Raw genomic sequence first — 23,743 nt, forward strand, 5'->3', positions numbered from 1 at the left:
TTGCGGAGAACATGTTGCTTTTGGCAGCAGTTTAATGATAGATAACGTATTTAATGAAATTTCCTTGTATATGTCCAAGGACCCTGGTTTTCTCTAATAAAAAAAATCCCCAATTTTCAGATTAAAAGAGTAACCCAAAATCCACATTTCCATGATTAAAATAAAATACCACTATATCTGTATACAGGATCTCTGTATAATACTATAAGACAAGAGCATTTTACCCCCATGCCAAATGGGGGTGGGAGGTAGGGGAACCTCATCTTGTATTTGAGTAAAAACAGTACCCATATACATACCAAACAGTAATTAACATGCTTCACCTAAGTGTTTGTTTTTTAACCCCTAGTTTTAATACCCATGACATTAAGCATGCAACTGCCTGTCCTACATCCTTAGCTGTGGGGAGCACACAAACAAACACACAGTAAATTCAGTTTTCTGAAAACATAAAAATTGAATAAGTATATACATATATATTTTTGTATCACCTACCATTGTCACTGTCTCCTTCAGATGGGATACTGTAGCTATAGTTGTCCCATGTTTGTGCCTGTGTAAGTGTGTCGAAGGAGACAGGAGGAAGAGTGAGGGATGGGTCTGTGGGGAGTAGGGAAGGGGTGAGAACCAGTCCATACACAGTAGGTACAAGGACCAGGGTAAACCAGAGGGGGCAGCAGCATTTCATATGTGGTATTAGGATTGCATGGTAATGAGGAGGATGCCATTCAAATGTGATTAATATAACATGTATAATTTTGGAAGAAAAGAATGAAAGATGGTGCACAGAATAAAAAGAATGAAAAATTTAATGTTAGTACTTGCAAATCATACATTATATAAGCAGTTAATGCTGTTAATCTTAAAAAGATCATTGCAACCATAGTGCTCAACACAATTATGTTTACCGCTGGCATTTATTAAGAAAAAGTACCCATAGATGAAATAGTGTGGGCAAAAGAAGTGTAAAACTTGATGTTGTGAACTGATAACTTTTTTCAACAGTGCAGCTGTAGCAATGCAAATAAAAAAACAGAGACTAAATGTACAGTTATCTCTTGCACCCTTTAAGCAAAGGGCACTTTTTCCACAGAAAGGAACAGACACAGACTTTCAATAAAACTAGTAAGAGTTTATTTTTAATTTTAAAAATGGCTCCTACTGTCTGTTATATAACTAGTGGTCATTACATTAACCTTGTGATATTCCTATGTGAAGACAGCCCCGTGACCACATTTATTCTCTGTCTTCAGCATTATTGTTTCCAACTCAAGCATTTCCTCCCCCCTTTTCCATATTGCCTTATCTGCTGTGCTAGTCCCACATGATTCTCACTTAAATCATCCTTTCCCCTGCACCCTCCTCCTTCACACAAGACCTTGCAGATTCTTTCAGAGATGACTGACAATGACACCACTCCTCCAATCTTCCATTCTACTTTTCTTCCTTCTTCTTTGGTAAACTGCATCTGCTCCTCCCACATCAGAGCTTCTTGCTTACTCTTCAAATCCATCAAATCACCTCCTCAATTCCTTCACCTTCTCATTTAATTGGCCCATGGTTTTCCATACTGATTAGCAGAAGCACCTCTGCTCCAGCTTCTCCAAAACTCTCACTGCTCCCTATAATCCTTACAAACCATAGCTGTTCAAGATCATCTTAGCAGATCACTCTGAAAATGTAACTTGCCTTTGATTGATTGTTTTCCACCTCCTTCTCCTTGTTTTCCAAACTGTTCACAACTATACCCTTCCCTTCTCTACCAAGCCACTTTAGTATCTTTCCACATGGCCTCCTGTCTTGTCTGCTGCACCAATGATATAAGCTTGCAAACCCTATTGCCATATGCTTTACACATGGAAAACCTTCCTCCCCAGACCTATCACAGCTGCTGTTTTGAATACCAAGCTGCCTTGCTAATTCAACTGAAAACAGGAAAGTCCCTTGTATCAAACAAGGTTCAATATACACATCAAAACTAGTATTTAGTTTAGAAAACAATCCTGAATATCAGTGAAATGAAGCGTTTTTTTAAATATTAACATGTAAAAAAGGCAAAGACAGCATTAGTAACAAACAATCCCTGCTCCAGCCCAAATAAATGTATGCAATCAGACTCAAAATAAAAAATCCCCTTCCAAAACCTGCACTGTCATTTCTGTGATCTGACTGAAGAAAAAAAAGCTAATTCAGAAATAATACCATGTGAAATGCCACACAATCTTCTCTCCAGGCATGGCTACTCTTAAGGTTTATTCTCTTAGGACATATTTGTTCCAAACCCCAGCTTATTCTGGCTCTAGCTACTCCCAGCTCACTTACACCCTTCTGGGATAACAAGTCAAGCTGTATCAGCAAGTCAGCAAAGCCTAATGGTTCTCTCAGTAAATCAACACCTTCCACTGGAGTATGGGCTTGAAGTAAAAACTTTCAGTACTGTTAACATCTCTTTTCCAAAGTATACATATCATCCAAAACAGTTGCTGGGGAGAAAGCAAACATCATAATCAAAAGGAGGATGATAGTTACTCTTCTTCTAACTGGTGCACGAAACAAAAATTATGACTGTATATGAATGGTTTTAATTGTTTCTCAACTGCTATTTCCTACTTGGTTTCTCCATTGCAATTTGTAAGCTAAAAGTTTTCATAGAGATAAAAATTAAAGTATTTCAGACAGATGTGTTTTCGAGTTCTGCTTAATTAAATATATTGTAGCATATCTTCATTTCCTGTGGAATTTTTACTGTAAATGGTTTTGTATCTTACAGTTCTGCTAGAACTTCAGGTGACCTTTGAGGACACAATAACTGCTCCTCTGTTAGTTAGTTTTGGCAGTCACTCCATTCAGCAAAAGTCATGAAAAAATGGCACAAAACAGAAGTAGGAATGTATACTTCTAAAAGCCACAAAAGTTGTAGGAGGTGTGAATACATCCAAATTCTGAGTAAAGTTGAGATTTTAACATGAAAATGATAGCAAGCAGTTGAAGAAATGTTTCAAATGTATTTAAAATGATGCAGATATTAACTGTGTATTGATTTGCACATAAATGGAGAGTAAAAGATAAAATTCATGAACTGATTTGAATCTTTTCCTCTTCAGGCATGAAAGCATTTCATAGCAGCAAAATTACTGTTTAAGGGAAAGTTATATTACTTGGTTTCTTATACTTTTCATCACTTTCAAGCATTTTCCTCAATCACTTATGTGACCTGGAAGAGTCTGCTCTTCATGAAGCATATATGAAAAAAGTCTAATTCGAAATCTAGTGAACCTCATTTTATATTCTCTATAGCAGGCTGACCCTCTTAAAATGCTAACTGTCAAGAGCCAGGGAAAGAATATTCATTACCTTTTTGAAAAACATTTTCTTTGGACACCAAATTAGGCACCAGATACAGGGTTTTCCTTGTTTTGGCTAGATTTAAGCTATAGGAATAAAAGGACTTTTAGTTAGGAACACAGGTTTAGTATTGATTTATCCTTTGAAAGCACTTTGCTTTGTATATGCAGTGCAGAGCTGGAATCATTACTAGAAATCCAGTACTTCATTTATCACTACCTATCCTATAGACCCACATTTTTAAAAAACAATAAAAATAGCCAGATAGAGGCTACTTTGTTAAATTTTAAGGAGAACCGTACAGGAAAACACAACAAGAATCTGCTGAGGGCATACTGACTATAGATTGTTGGAAAAAACTTAACTATCCCCAAAGGCATTTTCTTTTCTTTTTTTTCAGATATCCTTCTCTGTTTTTGTTTTTAGAATACGATTTACAAATTCTGGTTAAAATAATTTCAAAACACATCTTGCACTGTTATTGAATTATGTGCTCCTATACAATTTAAACCATACAACTAAATAGCTAAAATGATTATTTCAGTGCATTTTTAAAAGTTCTTTCCCACAAGGTTACAGATTACTTAACCAAGAATGCTATTTAACCTCAATTTTACATCAAGCTGAACCATTTTACAGGATTACACAGCGTACTTGGCTTCCAATACTAGCCTTGCAGCAATAAGGCATATAACTAAGAACATTAATTAAGCAGAGAAGAAAGCTTTAAAAGCAAAATCATATTAACTGGAAAGATTACAGATGTATCAAATGAACCAACTCTCACTGGAAAAGTTCATTAATACATACATACAGTTCATTAATTGTACAAGGCTCACACTAGGAATCACAATAAGATCCATAACCTAAATATCAAAACAAGAATGTCTGCACTTCAGTTTAGTTCACATCTTTTGATTATCCTGCTTAATTTGCATATAAAATATACAGTGGCTTTAAATACCCTATGTATAACACAGTAAATGTTCAAAATCTTTTTCCTTGTTTTCATTAAAACACTTGTTTTGTTTTACTAAATTCTATGGGTACAATTTCTTAAAATACATTCAAATATGAAATTGCTGCTGTTTTTGCCAAAATATTTTTTATTATGAAAACTACAACCTTCTAGTAGTTTACCAGCATTCAATTAAAGGTATTAGTGGTGAAAGAGAGAAACCAGAATTAGTCTTAGGAAGCTGAAACAGTGAAAAATCTGAATAGGCTATGTTTTTCTTAAGAGACAATGTGAGATGATTTCCAATATTGGCTATTTTAGCAAGCAGAAGATAAAAATTTAGTCATCCTTGTGCTGATCCCATATTTAAAAAGTGAATTTGTTCATTCTGAACTCCTTAAGCAGTCGAACACCGTGATAGTTAAAATGGGTTCTTATGAACTTTTCTATGTTTGTTGAAATATTAATAATTATGCAGATTTAACGCATCACGGATTCATTCTGAAACCCACACCTATATTAATTTCTATTTATTTTTTAACATATGTACTCCTGTTGAAAGGCTTGTGAATATATTTCCATAGCAACTGTGCTATAATTAACAAAATGAACCTTATTCATACATACTATACATACACAGCTATAAAATACTTCCATACCTGCCAACAAGATAAATACAGGATCCCCCAAGTACCATATCAGGTAGACAAAATGATTTAATTGTATAAATACAATATAAAAAATAACCCATTCAAATATGCTGAAAGCTTAGTGTTGCTAAAGTACATTCTCAAACTCATGAATTTAACACTGCAGTTCTTCAAAGGATATTAGGGACAGAGTTTTCACCTTGTTTCTTATCAAATGTCTACTGTAGGTGAGTATTCACCATCAATAAACACATGTTAAAGTGAAGAGTTTTATTAATTCCTGTTGAAAAGGAACAAGTTAAAAGCAGCAAGTATTCTTGAGTTTGCCAGTAAAAGTAGGCTGTTGAAATTTTTTCTTTCCCACATTACCTGATCGTGGCTTGAGGCCAAATGGAGCGGTTTTGTTTGTAGTAGGAGATACAGGTGGAGTGCTGTCCCTACCCTGTGTTTCAAAAAAACAGATAAGAATAAGTGTTGTATACCATACCTTCGTGCTGCTGTTTAAATACAAATTAACAATAACAGTTTTAGGGAAAAACTTGTTGTGTTTCATGGTTATAGGTTCGAATTCTGTAAATCTAATTCACTCCTAATTCCATAAAATGACTGCAAAGTGGTTTCTGAGAAAAGACCACAGGATTTACTCTTATTCTAACTACTTCTGATTATTTCTCAATTTTCTATCACAGCATCTCTGTTATTATTGCATAAACATTTTACATAAACACTAATTCATAACTACAGTGAAGGATTTTAGAGTAAATAAGGGGAAAAAAAACACTTCATTAGGGACATTCTGTTCTTTCACAGCATTTCTCTTCCTGTCTAAAGGTGTTTCCCACAAGCTATGATATTCTGCAAAAGGGAAACCCAACTGTAGTTTAGCAGCAAAAAGCAGAAAGAAGAATGTTAATCAGACTTATCAAGGCATCATACCTACCCCTTGCAACCTGAACTAGGTTTGAAGATTCCAAGCATGAAGCAGAAAAATAGTAAAGGTATGGGAGGGCATAAGTGAGTGTCAAACATAACACTAGTCAAAATTAGATAATACAGACACGTGGTAGAAATCAGCCTTAAAAAGGACCTCCTGGGATAGCAAGAGGAAGTGGAAGTTCAATCACTAAGGCTTCTATGGAATTACGCTGACAGAAAATGGGCAGAAATTTGCAAAAGAGCCCAATGTTATCAATGATCATGCCCTTCCCCTGGTAATTCCCAGAATTTGTGAGCCACTTGCACCATGTTAAAATGGGGGAGAAAGCACTGGCTGCCCAATGAAACTACAAAGGACAAATCTCCACAAGGAAAACCTCAGAGCTTTCATCTCCTTTGGCAAGGGCTTCATGATGGGGATAATAGGGGTGAATGGAATCCATAATACAGGATGATGATTGCTGGAATCTAATCTGTTCTGTAAATGTATGTCCCCTGAAATAAATGGTCTATCACATGGGATCAATGGGCACTACTCAGCACAAGAATGAATCTTGACAAAATACAATGAAATTAAAAAAAAGGTATACATATCCTTGCATATAAACATGCTGTGGATGACATCAGCAATAGCTCCAGGGTTGTAGTTTCTGGTTTTCTCAAACATTTATGAAAAAGATGACCAAATGAAATAGGCAAGTACAGCTAAAAGAGTATCATGAATGAATTTAACTTGAATACAGCTGGGACATGCTAACTGTAGGTACTGTATTTTTAAAGTCACTGTGTCATTTGACAATATGTAAATCAAAATCATGTCTTATGTAACAGACGCACAAACAACAGTAGCATCCTACCTCATTGTGAGAACTTTGTCCTTCTATATTCCAAACAATCAGATCATTCTGTGTATTTTTAAAAAAACAGAATGGTACAATAAGTACATTTCTTGTACAAGCACAATACCTGACACCTAAGGGTATGGACAAATGTAAATATTAACCTCTTTAAAGACAGAGAGGAGTGCTGCTTGAAAGCACACTTCAGCTGTTATGATCTAACTTATAGCCTTATGATCCTGTATCAAACAAAAAGTCAGTTAAATCAATTTAAATTGGATCCTGAATGAAACCGGATTAAAGCTGCAGGAGTTTTGCTATACTTACATCATTACAGAAACATGCAGAGGCAACAACTGCATCATGGCAACTATTAGTATCTCTTAATATGGATACTGTTGTTATGTCTGTCTATCACTCAACACATTTCTAAGGAGGATTTTTGTTCTTTAAGAAAATTTATGTCCTAAGTTGGGGGTATCCCTATATCTCTATTTTCATCAAAAAGTATCAGAGCGAAGAGGTGCTCAAGAGGAAGAGGCACTACAGTTAGCTCTTGAAATTAGCAGAGATACACCCATTTCCATTTTTGGAATGGAAAAGCACATATACTGACTAAGATGGCTATTAATTTGTTAATCTTTCACCGAGCAGTGATTTTCCCTGAAGAAGGACAGGTTTATATTTCTAATCTTAAAAAGCTAGCAAATTTTTTTAAGAAGAGAAAACTTTCCAATTATTTTTCTTTGTTTGGCAACAAAATAAAAGCATTCTTCCAGTAACCTATTATATGCAAGTTTGTTGGTACATCAGACTCATAAATGAATGTAATATAATCTTTCAAGACAGAATTGGTCCAAGAGCAGAGAGGTTAGTATTTCAAGGTGTTTTACCAAGGTCGTAATTAAAACAAGTAGCAAGCAAAAATATTTTAATACAGATCTACAGACAGGAAGTGATTTGCCAGGAGTTAGTTATACAATAATAGTATAACAATCTTATCCATTGCTGATGCCTTAACTATGATTAGACTGACAATGTGTATTGCATATTTGATAAAATAGGTTACAAGTACAAATGCTGTATGATGCATATGTAAGCCAATGGGTAGAAACATCATCTAGGTAAGATAAAGTGAAGGCCAAACTACAGTTCAGTCCAAGGTCTTTCCTCAGGGCCAACTTTATAAACACAAAAAGATTTGAAACAAAAGAAAAGTAACTCGGAACAATCAGTCCCAGACACGAGAAATGTTTCTAATTCTCAACAAGCTAGGAGAGAAAGCCTTTTCCCCTGGCTTTAAACAAAGGACAACTCTCAGGGTCTTACCTCAGCCCTTCTCTCTACACGGAACCAGAATGATTCTTAGACATCAGATCCCACTCTCATATATATTCTGTCTGAAGACAGCAACTCCTCAGGTTAAAGGGGGCCATAGCTTTTAACAGACATACTATTCATGCCAACATTACAGCCCAAACCTCTGCTTTAGTCTACATAAGTTGTTAATCATATATCTAAATTTGTGCCCATCACTGTTGATATAAAGTATTTTCTATTGCATACAATATACAGCTGCCTGTCTTTCCTCATGACAAGATGGCTAACTCCTGCAAAACAACAAGTGCCTCCAACTCCCATTTGGCATCACTGGCAAATCCAGAGCACTCTCAATTTCTAAGGTATTAGCACATTTCAGGATTAAATTTCAGAAATCAAGATCCTTCTAAAAGCATTGAACATCTTGTTTTATAAAAATTCAGTACTGTGGAAAAACCAAAAATATTCTGAAGCAGACTAGCATTAGTTACAGTATGAATAATGCACTTGGAATGTGTTTCAAATTGTTGCAGGATATGATACAAGTTGAGTTCTGATATGGGAAACAGAAGAAAATTATGATATTGAACTACTAAAATACATCTTTCAGAGCAAAAGCAAAGATGCGGACAACTATAAAAACAGACCTCCTAATACTGGGCACTGGTAATGAACAGGAGTGGGAAGAACATATTACTATGCTCTCTAATTCTTGTTGCAAGTACTGTACACAGTAGAAACCAATAATTCAGGACACTAAAAATATATGAATTAAAAATAATGTTCATAATTCTTAAATATTGGAAGACCAACATAGGTACACACAAAACCAGGACACCCTGAAGTCAAACTAATATCTCAGCAAGTAATTAGTTTGCTTTTTTAAAATGAAATTATTGAGTTTTATATACTGCATTTATAAAAACCTTGGACCATACAAAGTTTGGAGCATTATTTTTAAATATTACTGAGAATCCAATCATGTCAAGTGTCCTCACCTGCCCTACAGAATGAAACTTAGGACAAAAATGTACAGGACCAATATACAAATATTCCTCCCATGAGTGGATGTCCTTAATTCCATTTCTCTCCTTCAGAAACTAGTTCTTTTTAACTTTTGTTCTAAAAATAAACCCTGAGATCCATATCAAGGCCTAGTTCACAAAATTAATCAGGTTTTCTCTTCTCATTACTGTATATGTCAATGAATTTCTTCCAGGAAGTCCCCCTTCAAATGACTCCTATGGCTGGATAAACATACTTTCCCAGAATCACCCATACCTGACTTAATGGCTGCTTTTCATTCTGTTCAAATGTAATTTTGGCCTCCACTTTTGTTTTCTCCATAATCAATCCCCTTGTCTTTTGGAATTCAAATTCCTTCTCAGCATTTTCTTCCTGTAACATACATACCCATTTAGATTTTATGCATATTACTGGTGAAGAGAAACAAACATACAACTCTTCCAAAGCATGCTCTCAAAAATAAGTCTAAGAAATACTAGGAAGAACAAACAGGGAGGAAAACTATATGAAAGATGGTCAGTATAAGTGGTTACAAGCAGACAATTTTGGAAGTCTGAACAAATAATTCTATAAGGAATACCAACAGTTTACTGGACAGGATATACATCAAATAGTAAGCAACAAATACTAAATTATGTTCCAAATTGTTGTCTAATTATAATTCGGTGTAGCAATAAGATAAATATTTTTTTTCTGTTTTGTAGTTTGTAAAGAGCTTTAGGAACACTTGAGTGCCTTACTGTTTTCTAGCTACAGAGCAAGTGGGTAGAGAAAGAACTAGCACAAGTACATATGGTAATGACTATCAATCTACTTTTAAGGTATATTAGCTGAAATATTTGGACAAATAAAAAATAGTTGTGACCGCAGAAATAATTATTGCTAGACAACAAATGCAGATTAAAGCACTATTGGTAACCTCTAGAAGCTAAAGTCCAGAAAAGCTATCAAGGTAACATGTTGGGTTTTTTTTTAAGTTCTACAAAAAAAAATATACGTTTTCAAAAGAATTACATCTATTTCTGTCCTGAAACCACTACATTTGCATACATTTTTACCATTTACATTTTTAAATTTTAACCAGCTAAAAATTTAAGGAACCTGTTGACTCATTTTCCATCTCCTCCCTGCATATTGTGAATACTATATATTTTACCATATAATACAACCTACCTGATAGATACGGGACATTTCTGTCTGCATTTGGCCACTGTACATAAATATAAAAAAGAAAGCACAGTAAACTGTAAAGTGTAGAAATTTGAATGTTAGAAAACCCATTATTTTTCTTAAAAAGGTAGATAAACACACTTTACTGTAGACTCCTGAAATTCTAAAGCTGTTGCAGGTTCCACAGGATACAGATTCACACCACTGTCCTCAGTAATATCCAAGCTTAATCTGCAAAGTTTGAAATAAAAACAATGCAGTGGGGTACAGCTTTTAATAATGTTCTACAGAGTTTAATTTCAAGCAAAGGGAGATATTCAACAGTTTAAATTACCTTTTAACTTATTCCATATTATTTCTTACTAACATTCTTAATAAATTATTGTAGAAATATATTTCGATTCTTAAGCTTCACAGCTTCATATGTGGAATCTCATCTTGAGCAATGAATGGGTTCAGAATGCATGCTCTAATTAGCATAAACACTACCTACTTAAGTACATTTTAGAATCTTAGCCCTTAGATACTGTAAGTGTCTACCCCTACAAGTGATATCCACAGGCACAGGTTAGGCATAGGTCTATGCCTAACAGGGACAGCCTCAGTATGGGATTTACAAGAGCCTGAATGCTGAATGGGAGGATGACAAAACCAGCCAGCAGGAATGCTGAAGAGGGGGACATGTCTGAAATCCTGTCTCACTCCAGAATTTAGGGCTGCAATGAAGCACTTAAGTAAGGCACATATAGAAGACTGAGATTCACAGCCAAACACCTCTTTCATAAAAGCACTTAAGTTGATCCTGACACCACAGGTAACTCACTCTTTTTTAAAACACAGTTTTGGGTGTTGCCACCAGAGGCTAGTGGTTAGAGCACTTCAATGGCTACCTCACCCTGAATGGATTCAAACCTAGAAGCCCCTACTTCCCAAGAGAATAGGCTAACCACAAGGCTACAGGTTATTCTGTGCTGAGGACACACTCAGTCCTTCTTGATGAAGCCAGGCCATTAGAATAGGTAAGGCGGCAAAATTCATGGGACCACAGAAAGCATGTAAGCAAAGACTAAGCCTAGCTTTCGGGGTGTGAGGTTACAGGGACACTTGAGTCTTAGGTCCCTGGTCCCAGCACTGCTTCTGTATTGTATCTAAAGACCACTAAATGTAAAAATGCATAAACAGTATTTAAGTAGTTCAAAAAAGGCCACAGCAAGATCTCTTCTCTACTTTTCTCTCTATTGGTTTTGTATGTGCGTGACATGACTGGTGATCATCATGAACAATAAACAAGCCAATGGACAAATTAACAGTTCAAATATATTTTCCTCAAAATCATCAATCAAAAACCTTCAAAGTAAAATTAATGGAAGTCTGAAGTATTATAAAGGTCTATTTATTTTTAAATGCCTGTTCTCTGTTCGGAAGGGAGGAAAGGGCGAAATATGTAGTTTACAGCAGCAAGTCAAACTGAAAAACAGAATTATTTACAAGATTAAGAATTGTTAATTTAAAACAGATTTTTTTTTTTTTTTTAATTAAAGGCAACATCTGCCCCAATTTTAAGAACAGCATACCATGGGTGCAGAGCAAGAGCAATACAATGCTGCAGAACTGAATCCAAAACTGATATCAACAAGCTTTTCTAGTAAGTGCAGTTACTTTCTCTTTTACCAAGTGGAGACAGCTTCACCGAGCTAAAGCAAACAGTTTAATAGAGACTAGTGCCCAATAACAGCCAAAGTAAATTCATATTCTCAACTAAACGGAGACAATTTGCAAAGTGAGCATGCAATATGGAAAGGAACTATTTAAACTAAAGACAATGCTGGCACGAGAAAAAAAATGGTATCAATTGGCCATAAATAAAATTTAGGTTGGGAAGTAATAAGCTTTCTAATCATCAGAGGAATAAAATTCTGGAACACTGTCACAAAAGGAGTGCTCTAGGGGAAGTAAAACTAATTCACTTTTCAAATGAAGATTTACTAGTTAATGAAAGGGAGAATATGATGCGACTGCCTGCAATAGCAGAGGACTGGACTCAATGACCTAAGTGATCTTAACTAGTGTTAAGTACCTATTTTATAGAGCAAATAAAAAACAACCTGATCTTGTGTCCATTCAAATAAGAAAGACTTCCTCTTTCTCCTGTTCTCATTATGAATATATGAAAGAGCTGATACAGTTCTCTCCTGATGCAACCTAACAATTTTAAACTGTCCTGGACAAATCTTCAGAAAACACACCATACAGCATTACTGTGCATGGATGACTTAATGCTTTTTCGTTCTCATTTGCATTTTTCTATTAGGTTTGCAGTTCCTGTTAACTACATAGGAATCCTGTGCCTACATTCAGGGTGGAGCATCTCACAACTTTCCTTAAAAAAAATGCCACATACCATATTTACTTCAGTAGAAGACAAGGCTCCCCACCCCGCCATTTAACACAGGGGGAAAAAGTACCATGCCTTACCATCAAGCATAAGGCAGTGGGCCAGGATGGGAAGTGGGGGTAGGAGGTAGCTGTTGGAGCTGAAACCAGAGTTGCTACCTGCCCCCTGCCCCCACCTCTGCATGCTATGGCACTCTCCTTCCCTCTAGTCCCCAGCCTCCCCCAACATTACTTCACTCTCTCTCTTCCCCCACTTCCCTCCCCCACTCCTCCTTACTAGGGCAGAATGAGGCTGCAAGTGGGGGGAAGGGGGCAGGCACAATGGCCAGTAAGTGGAGGGTGGGGACTAATTTAAGATGATCCTCCAATCAGATTCCATCATAGAAAATTACAATACATTTATAAAAAAAATCTGTGTGTAGAATCTAATTATTGGGGAAGGCCATCTTAAATTCAGGGTCATACTGTTTTCAGGTAAATACAGTAATTACTTTCCTTTTTTTTTTTTTTTAACAACTTGTCAGGTAAAGAACACCTAATACAGTAAAAGCTCTGTTATCCGGCAACCATGGGGAATGGGGGGTGCTGGTTAATCAAATATGCCAGTTCTCTGAGAGTTATACTTAAATCCAGCCTGGCGGGTTGGAAACATCTTTGCCTGTTCGGGCCACTGCCCCTCCTGCCGTGTCTGGTGTTCCTGGGCTTTCACTCCCTGGTGTCAGTGCGCCGGGGGGCAGGGAAGGGGGACCTGCGCAGGCTGCTTTGCCCCGGGCCATGGTCCACAAGGAAGAAGAGGGACTCGGTTCGCGGTGGCAAAACCAGAAGTGCCACAGTGGAACAAATGCCAGTTAACAGAGCATTCCAGATGGTAAAGTGCTGGATAACACAGCTTTTACTGTACTCCAGTTCTGAAGAACATCTTCTATATTAGCAAACCACTGTAACAGCCAGACACTTTCAGATATCAATAAATACAAGAAATACTTTTGGGTTTGTTTTTTTGTGGGGGGTGGGGGAGTGTTGGATTTGACCTCAAGAGTTGCAACTGCCTCTTATAGAAAACTCTCAAACATTACTCACATCTTGCTGTGTAATGAGCATACCTGTTGGGATCCTGTAATAAATCTACTGCTTCTCTTAGCTGATCTATCATTGCTATATCAATATTTGGCTCTTCTGATGAATTTGTGCTATAGCAGGAAACAAGCACAGGACACAAAGACATTGCAATGAGTTTCAGAGAAGCTAGTATTTAATTTGATAGACTATATTTTCAAATTGGCTGCTTAAATTAAGCATATGATGTATGTGAAGGCAGTGAGTTCAGAAAATCTCTCCCCCTTCCCCCAGCTCCCTACATACTAAGCAGATAATGATTCCTCCTGTACAGCATTTTAATGATTTTAAACAGCCTCAGATCTGAAGCTGAAATAATATATTAACTAACAATGCATTACACCTTGCTTATTCTATAAGTAAAAAGATAAGAGCAAAACAGGCCTTACCTTGTTTTCTCATGTCTAATACTTTTAGACATTTAGAAACTGTCTTCACTCCACTAGCCAATTCAACCAAGGTATTTTTTCTTTTAATATTTGGCAAATGCTGATTTTAAACCTGAACTTACAGCATCTTCAATACAGAGTTCATTATCATGCTAAATTATGTTGCATGTACTCTAATCAATGACTGAGGTTTATCATCAATGTTTTAATCACAATTAAATACTATTATAGTAGAGCACATTAAAAAATGGGCAAGACAGTAGGATTTTCCTCTAATCACTATTTTTAAGATCTGTTTGATCTACTTTAAAAAATGCTATAATAACATTTAAATAGGGGCAGTCAGTTACTAGTAACCAAAAAATACTTGTGTTTCCTTTAAAAATAACAACATTATTCATTCTTAGACAAATATATTAAATACTTTTGACTATATTAATAACATTTTACAGATAGTAAATTTTATATATATGTTTTATTATTTTACATATATTTATATACATATCATGCTTCTAAGTATACAGAATTAGAAGCTGATAAGGGAATTCCTTAAAAGCAGAATTTATTCTCGTTATCTAGTAAAATTATATGGATTATTTCTTTTAGGTATATAAATACTTACATGTCTTCGGTTTGCCATTGTGTGTCCTCTTCTATTCGTAGTAATTCATCACATTCCTCTGCTCTGCCCTATGAATAGACATACTGAAGTTAAGACGACAACTTTGCAATTAAGAACAGATAATAAGTTTCATTTCAGCCTCAGCAGTGACCTAGTTCATTTATGAATTTTGAGTGGTTAGATGAAGCAATCTAAGATGTGTGTTTCATTCCTACCCCTCCACCCCCATTCTAGGATACCCCATTTGGATACACCATCTTTTATTAAAATGTTAGATTTTATTGAGGTCAACTGTCCTTAGCCTCTTTTAAAGGTAAAAAGAAGCCAAATAACATAAGCATTATATTCCTGAATGCCCCATATTTCGCCTATGTCTTTCTGGCACAGGCAAACAAATCATCAATTAAAGCAGAAGCTGATTTTTCTCTCCATTTCACCATGTGCTTTAGGAGTAACTCTAATGAAAACAATGAGGGAAAAGAGGATTTGGCGGGGCGGCAGGGATGACGCTAAGAAAAAAATAAACCCCAACTTTAAATTCCTCTGCTCTCACAAGATACAGCTTGAGAAAGTAAGAGTTCTATCATGTGAACTAAAGAGTTCAGCAAATTCCGCCAATTAGAAACCAACAAGGGAAATACCCTGCCCAAAGACTTCTCTTGCTGTAGTAGGGCTGTTAACTACAGCCTGTACACTGGTCTCAGCTGTCAATATAGCAAGGTGGTATTAAAATCCAAATCCTGTAAGAGTGCTAACCTGGGCAACATTTTCACTATACAACTTGTGCACAAATGAACAAGGACTGGTAACACTCTTCGCAACAATGTGCAAGAGGTGCTGACTTATAGCTGTGCTGAAATCACTACTGGAAAAACACCAACCAGCATATACAGTATGCCACATATGGGACAGTAACATACCACAAAGTGTGCAATGTTGGCAGCAGATCATGTGCCACTCAGCTTCAGTGTGGGAAAGGAATAAAGGAAGAAATATTCTTCCTCTTACTCTTGCTGATTCACCTCCACTTGCATATTTACTCAAGTTTTGTATGTGGGGAAAGAATGTCACCTTTAATTCCTCTATGTTGATCTGACATTATGCCACATACACTGCCGTAGAAAGGTGATGTGACCAGTAGTGAGTTAATGCTTATAAAGTTTAGAAGCTGTAAAGCATTATATAAGTATTAATCAGAGCTAGGAGATTTATTATTATTATTATTATTATTTACCAGTATTATTATTTGTGAAAACTTCTTTTGATAATATAATTAAAGAAAACAAAGGAAATATTTTGGTTGCTTATTCATGTTGCTTAAAAATATACATTTTTGCCCAGGACACTGGAAGTGGTAAATTAAAAAAGGGTCGGGGTGGGGGGAGGAGGGAACAGACAGGACGCCATAACGTCCCTGTATTTTTCTTCAAACTTTTCCAATACAAAAAGGTTTTATAAAGTGAAAAAGATCTGAAAAATCCTCTGCATGCATCTCCCACCCTCCATTTTCAATTCTTCCCACCGCACAGAACAAGGGAGGGGTTGAAAATGAGAGCAAGCTAGACTGAAAGAGAAAGTTAACTTTCATTTTGAAAAAAATATATCTCATAAGAGATATACCTCATATAAAGAGAAGAAATCAAAGGTGAGAAGAAATCTAGAAGAAAGGGAAGAAAGCCCCAAGCGAATAACATATGGCTGCAACACTCATTTGATGTCTTCCTATACAGCATGGCAAAAATATCCCCCAAATATCCATGATTAATCTAATGAACTGGAGATAGTTCACCCCCCAATGACTTCACAAGTATTTGCTTCAATTAGCTTTAGTAAATAAAATAACCAAATCATAATTAGCTTTCTGATGTATCTGCAAAATCAATCTGAAAAATATCAAATAAATTACTGCTTTAAAATGTATAGTGTGTACCTTTTACAAATGAAACCTACATCTATCTCCAAGTTGTGAATAATATGTATTAAAGTTATATCAAACAAGAATGCACGTCTAGTAGAAAACAATCATTAAACCAAGGTTTCCTGATTTAAATTGTGATTTAAATCATTATTTAAATTGATTTGATTTAAACCAAATCCACCTTGCCTGTGACCATAATGGAATACATTAGTTTTAAATAGAACCCAGCAGTACTATCCAGCAAATATATTTTCATAGGCAAACAAACACCATTCAAAGCTTGGCGTATAACGTTCCAGAGAAATCCTTCTATTGATCAACTTATCTATGTATTAAATCATTTTTGGACAGATTTAATCAAGTAAGCTCTATTACATAATGAACTAAATTAATTTCATGTGTTACAATATGACTGTATTCATTAGTGATTTATATGGATTTTAATGCAACTTTCTCAAAGACATATTACCCAGATACGTTACGCAAAACCCAATGCTACAATTAAAAAAAGCAGCAGACTATAAGGAAATCAGGGAGCACTCAACTCAAAAAACCACAAAAGGGGTATAACTCTGCAATTTATGATAACAATTCATAGAACCATTATAAAAAACAGCCAGACGTGTAAGCAAACTAAACCATTCCCCAGGCAGATGAAATTTACACAGCTGGACACAGCAGGCTGATAACCAAAGTGCTCATTAACTGTGGCAAGAATACAAGAGCAATATTTTTACAAGGATTAACTAGCTACCCACAAGGAAAGTAAAGGGGCAAAGCCAGAACTTGGCCCATGTGCAGTCATACACACCCTAAAGCCACCTTAGCTTTTGTTGGCAACGATGCAGATCACGTATATTAGTGTATAAGAAAAATATTGATTAAAAAATCCACCGTCTACCAACAGACTCTGTTAAGAAAGGCAGTTGCTGAATCTTACTGCAAGTATTTTTCTAGAGACATAGTACTTTGTTCAGCTTACCAAAAAGTAGGTGATATCCTTTGTCTTTAAATATTTCTACATTTCTCCTATGAACTAAAATATTTCCCTAGCTACATCCATTGTTCATATTCCACCATCTTTTCATAATTTTTGAGACCTAAACACCATTGTAAACTTTGCACCTTCGAAACAATTGCCCAATTCAAAATATAAGAAAAACTCATAGGCAAGTGCTGTACAACTTGCCCATGAGAAAACTGCCATATAGTAATTTTATTTAAAAAACAAGGTCAAATTTTAAGGGGAGGAGAAGATGCCTTTCACAAGGATTAGAATAAGAGTTATGGGTAACATGATCTTCCAACTTTAAAATAATGGTGATGATTAATCTATCTGCTTATGTTTTCACTCTGTGACTCTAAACCGATGACAATGAATATCAACTGCACTTCTCTTATTAATAACACTGTGCCAGCAGTTTGTCATTTCTGCTTCCTCTGTGCTTATGAAAGTAGTATTGAGATTCTTTTTCATTCAATATAAATCAGACTTGCCTTGATGTAGCTTATAAATTCAGCAGTGAGGGTATCTGATCCATCAGCAAACTGGTTTCCTGCTTCTCTTGATTTATCGTTGTCAATTAGAGGAGGTGATCCCTGATGAAATTCCACTAACGGGAAATGAAGTAAAAAACACAAAGATATAAAAATGATTTCTGACCCAGCATTAACTGTTCAACTGAATTTAAATCAGGTTTAGTGAAGGAACTTCTTAAATGCAGTAGGGCTCAGTAACACAGCTGAAATTGAAATCTAAAGGACACAAGAATTGTCAAAATAGAAACTTAAAACTTTTGGACTATGCTGGACTGGACCTAAAAAAATATGTGAATGTTGTATGCACAAAGCCTTTATGTTCAAATATGTGGACAGATTTCAACCTTATACAAGTGCAACTCACAAACAACTCTATTGATGTCAATGGAATCGCTTCCAAGCTACGCCAGCATGAGAGGAGGAAGCAGTCTATTTTAAAGACACAACAAATACCATTAACAGCATGGAAATGGAAATACAGACTAGGGTAAATTTAAGACAGTCTAGGAACCAGAAGCCTGACGCACTTATTTGCACTTTAATCCAACCTCAGAGTTACATTATTATGAATACTTCTGACTTCTTCTAATACCACTCAAAAACAACCAATACAGAACCTGTCAGCCTATTCCAATACTGTATTTACTCATGGGTAATGCAGACCTTTCCCCCAAAATCAGCCCTCCAAAATTTCAGTGAGCATCTTAATCAGAGAAACTGATTTTTCTTCACTGGAACAAAAGCAGCAAAGACTACAAGTATGAAGACACCATGCTCTAATGGCTAATGTGACACTTGCACATAGTTGTTTTCCACAGTAAGTTTGGTTCAGTTTGTGCAGACCCAACAGCATAATTTGTATCAATAAAGAGAATGTTGCATAATTTAGAAAAGTAAAATTTTACTATTATATTTTTATTTTTAAAAAAAAATAAAATGGAAACATGGAAAGTAATACAACACTTTTCAAGTTCTGAAGGGACTCTTTTATTCAATTTCAAATAAAATTCAAAGTACTGATTTTGACCTATACAATCCTAAATCGATTTGGTGTTGACCACCAGAGAAACCAATTCTCCATATTCATGTTGCTAAAGGTCAGGTGAGGTGTCTGTTTTTTTAATTTATTTGGGATCTGGAAACAGGGCAGGCACTTCTGAATTTCCATCTTAATGATTTCAGGACATGGACAGAAAACATCTTCTTGATGGGGTTTGCCTGCAGTAGGATTAATGTGGCTTAAATATCATTTTTAATACTAAGGCAGACAAGTTCTTTGGGTAATTTATAATACTAAAGTATACACACACTCAGAGCCTGCCAGTAGGTGTATTTTAGAATTAAAGAAAACAATGTAGTCTAATGATAGTAGGTGAATGAAGTCTGTAAAAATGAGATTAATAAGGTTTCTGACCTGTGCTGAGGGGTTAGTACATAGTCTCAGAAATACAAACAGAAAAATGCTTCATAATTAAAATATTTCAGGGATAAATGTGGTAAACTAAAAGTGTGTATTTTAAGTACATATTTGAGGAAGCTTAGAAAATTGTGTTGGGATTTTTTGTAGACTACACCCATAACAGCATTACATACAGAATTCCTGTTACTGTTAACTTTATCCCCTTCGTATTCAGACCTTTTATTGAGTTTGTGTTGTGACCCAAATCTTCCTTTATAATTTGATCTTCTTCCATAATGTTTGACATTGGCATATTAAGGCTGAGGGTATCTTCATCAGATGGCTAAGAATAAGAAAGAAAAGCTTTAATTGAAAATTAAAACAAGAATGAAATGACAAATTATATGTTTATTAGAGATTCAAATTTTTAAAAGATTCTATAATAACCTAGAGCTAGGAGGCTATTTGTCCTATATAGCTACTCGTAATTCAGTGCTATTTAGGAAAATGGTCAAGTTTATTACCTTTATTTGTTTAAACCTATATATGCAAACTATGGAAAAACCCAAGTAAAGTTTAGTTGCACCTGCATTTCTTTTAAAGATGCCATTATGATTATCTGTGCCTATCTGAATTTGCTCAAAACAGTTACAGTATGGCTTTATATAACTTGACACAGTGTTTTAGATTAATACAAATAGTATATATTCTTTTTGAAAATATCAATAGTTATATTAAAGCTTTAATTAAAACAAACAAACAAAAAACTCTAAAAAGGTTCTTGTCAACTCATGTGGTTTTTATTGCTTAACATCCTTGCCAAAAAAAGAAAATTCATTTTGCCCAATACATTCAGGGATTTGAACAACCTTTCCCAAGAATGACAAAAATTAACAGTGATTTAACTTAATATTTCACAACTCACCTATGTTTTAACTATTTAAATCAATATATATGTGGGAATATTCGTTTACTTAGATTTAAAATAAAAATAAAAGGTCCTCATACAAAAAGCTCAGGGTACAGTAATAATTAGAATCAGAGAGTGCTGAAACCCAACAACTTGAAAATAATTACCTATGAGAAATAAATTAACTTAGGCAGTCATTACGCCAGGCTAACAGTAAAGTCCCTTTCCAATCTTGCTGGGACATCTCATCCCTCCCACAAATCCTGTCATTTACCATAGCTGGCTTTTTGCAGTGCATCCAGAAAGCCAACATATTCAGGATATTTTTTTTTACCAGAAATTCAAACCTCAGCTATTATTTATCAATTCTTATTTTTAAATATTGCAATTCTGTGATATACTCTCTCAGAAACATAATCAAAATTCTGAAAATTAAAGATTAGGCAAGGGGGGGGGTGTGTGTGTGTGCGCGCGTGCGCGTTCACATGCATATGCGCACAGTTTAGGAAAAAATTTAGAGTGTTCAAAGGCAAATGCATTCTACCTCATTTGCAATCAAATCATTCCTTTCATGAGCTATTTAAGTCCCGGTTTTTAAATAGGACTAGTTGTCTACACTGTTCTGCAACTCATTCCCAGGGGTTTCCAGTATCCTACCATATATGACATCTCCAAACCAATTCTGAGTATTCAAAAATCATCACAATACTTTCACAAATGAGATACAGTATCTCATTTCCTTCAGCTAACAATGGAAGCTGTAGATAGACTTACACTTAACACAGATCAAAAGGCAGACAGGATGAAGAGTAAATTTTTTTATATTAAAAACATAACACTACTCTAGCATGAAAGCCAAACAAGTTTCATTCCTGATGAAGCCTTGTAAAAGGTACTTCAATCCTATTCTACACAGCTGGTGCTAATGCACATTCTGGGATGAAGTGGTGGACCAACATCTAAATCTGCAATCTCATGGTAAATCCTAGTCTTCTTATCCATACCTCACATACTACTGTTAATGGAATAAAAATACTCAGTTGTTCTAATGATTTTTAAACTCGAGAAGGAAGCCTTAAACTACAAAAAGGTGAACAAAGGGTTATCTTGTATTCCTAAAGAATAATGAGACACAGGTAAAAGGCAATATTATTGGCAAAACAGGATTCATCATCTCACAATTGCCAAATTTATTTTTTCTTAAAAAAATAAATGAAATTAGATGTGTGTGTGTAATATTGGAACGGCCCATACCTTCTTAAGCTTTAAAGAAATTACCCTTTTCAGCACTGTCAGAACAGCTAAATCAGCTAAATAGACTACATCCAACTTGCTTATTCATTCCATTATCCTCTGCCTTTCTGTATGGGCCCAAATGAATATTTGCAAGCTTCCTAAAATGTATATTAGTATTAAATGAAATAAAAACTTTGTATCATGTGAATGAAGGATCCCCTTATTTAAATTACACAAAATATTACACCTTTTATTAAAAAAACAACCCATGAACATAGAATGTTATAAATGTTCTCAAATATGGAAGTTTCAGGGCTGGATTGTTGCTGTAGCCATGATGATCCAGGGAAAGATATGAGAAGCAAGGGTTTCTTTGGTGATATCTTTTATTGGACCAGCTGTATAGCTGGGAGAGAGAGTATATATCACAAGAAATCCCTTGATTCTCACATATTCCTGGACTATCTGGACCATCCAGTTGGGTCTAATCTGTCTCCTAACTATATAGTTGGTCCAATTAATGATAGAACTAAAAAAGCCACTTGTTTCTCAAATAGGAAGATAAATGAAGTTGCAGTTTGTTTTGATGCTTTTAACAAGCTGTTGGTTATATTAGTTATATTAAGTTATAAAAATGTGGAGTGGTAATCACAATGCACAATAAACATTTTGCAAAGTTTGCTTAGTGATACAGTTAGTAAGAGAGAAGAAGTGAGGTCATTTACTGCTACACACATTTGGGATTCATGATTATCACCTCCCATGTTCTCTACTAGCAGGCAGATACAATTGGATAAATGAATAAATAAATGCCATATAATTAGTATTCATAGTACAAAAAAGGGGCTGTTCCACCCTTGTAATTTCCTTAGCACTTCTCCTCCAATGCAGGGCTGTTTAAATTTAATTACAGGAGAACAATCCCTCATTAAAGATGTTATTTACAGCCCCAGAGAAAGCTATACAATAGTAGTTCTTCATTAACAAGGTTAGTCAATTTAAGTAAACATGTTGGAAAACAAAATAATTTGTCACACTCCTTCAATGGAATTTATGTTCTCAGGACTGTTAGAAACCTATTAAAAACCTGGTCTAAAATTACTGTGATTTTGCTTCATTTCTTGTAGGAAACTTGCCAAAATATTTGGTGATTGATGTATTTTTAATGCTGTTTTAAATTTAAAAAAACAGTCTACACCTTTTGTACTGAATGTTCATTATTTTCAGTTTGCTTTATTATCCATAAAATCTATTACACTACCTTCTAAGCAGCAGCTTCTCTAATTTCTGACAGGCAGATAAGCACTTAGATAAGCACTAATAATCATAAAAGCTTTCTAAAAGGAAAAAATGCATTTCTTTATTGCAATCTGAAGGCTTTCACTTAAATCAGACCAAAAGTCCTATGGAAGTTTGGCCAGGTTTCTGAAAAGCTACCCTTTGAAGAATATTTGCTCCTCCTTTACTTTTATATACTTAGTACCAAAAAGTGTGGGTAATGTGTGCAAAGCACAATGCAGTCATGTCCAGGAATGCCTGAGCTAGTTCTTTTTAGCAGTGTTAATTAGCTTGGGTGGAGTGTTAGCACTATTTTCAGTAGCCAAGGTCCTACATTCAGCTAGTAGGGATGTGCAAAATGGGCAGTATTCGATTTGGATTCAGCCCTGTGTGAGTGCGTGCCGAATTATATAAGGACTGAATTAAGCACAGGCTCAGACCTGGATGTTCAATTTAAAACTTTTATTGTTTCACAAAGTCATAAACTAAGGAGGTCTGTTGGTTCACGAGGTTCCCAAATCAAGCCCTTGCTTTCTAACCCGAAGGCTAGGTGCGGCTGCCTGATTCAGTAGTCTCAGAACTGGTCAACAGCTCATTTAAAAGGAGTCCCTTATCTTTTTTTAGACAAAAGATACAAAACTGTCCCCATTCTGTCTGAGTGAGGCATCTAACATAACTTTTCTATTACTTATATATGA

The 23,743-nt window shown here is 35.3% G+C and overlaps 1 protein-coding gene across 6 annotated transcripts in view; it reads right to left on the reverse strand.

Moving 5' to 3' along the window:
- The window catches only part of LRCH1 (leucine rich repeats and calponin homology domain containing 1), a 120,390-nt gene that overhangs the window by 53,572 nt on the left and 43,075 nt on the right, over nt 1-23,743 (reverse strand). For 2 of the 6 annotated variants that reach the window (XR_002098909.1, XM_019524494.1), the window contains exons 7-16: nt 19,859-19,964; nt 18,181-18,296; nt 14,766-14,833; nt 13,742-13,828; nt 10,386-10,475; nt 10,248-10,284; nt 9,330-9,446; nt 6,747-6,794; nt 5,323-5,395; nt 496-600 (exon numbers count right to left, since the gene is read on the reverse strand). Coding sequence is in view for 2 of the 6 variants with exons in the window: in XM_019524494.1 (XP_019380039.1) it covers nt 496-600; nt 5,323-5,395; nt 6,747-6,794; nt 9,330-9,446; nt 10,248-10,284; nt 10,386-10,475; nt 13,742-13,828; nt 14,766-14,833; nt 18,181-18,296; nt 19,859-19,964 (847 nt within the window). In the remaining 4 variants the exon portion in view is untranslated. The remainder of the gene's footprint in view (nt 1-495; nt 601-5,322; nt 5,396-6,746; nt 6,795-9,329; nt 9,447-10,247; nt 10,285-10,385; nt 10,476-13,741; nt 13,829-14,765; nt 14,834-18,180; nt 18,297-19,858; nt 19,965-23,743) is intronic. The other 4 variants (XR_002098911.1, XM_019524496.1, XR_002098910.1 and 1 more) reach the window with 3 other exon arrangements.

This window comes from Gavialis gangeticus, unplaced genomic scaffold, assembly GCF_001723915.1.
Source record: "Gavialis gangeticus isolate Ggan-Ray unplaced genomic scaffold, GavGan_comp1, whole genome shotgun sequence".
Classification (NCBI taxonomy): domain Eukaryota; kingdom Metazoa; phylum Chordata; order Crocodylia; family Gavialidae; genus Gavialis; species Gavialis gangeticus.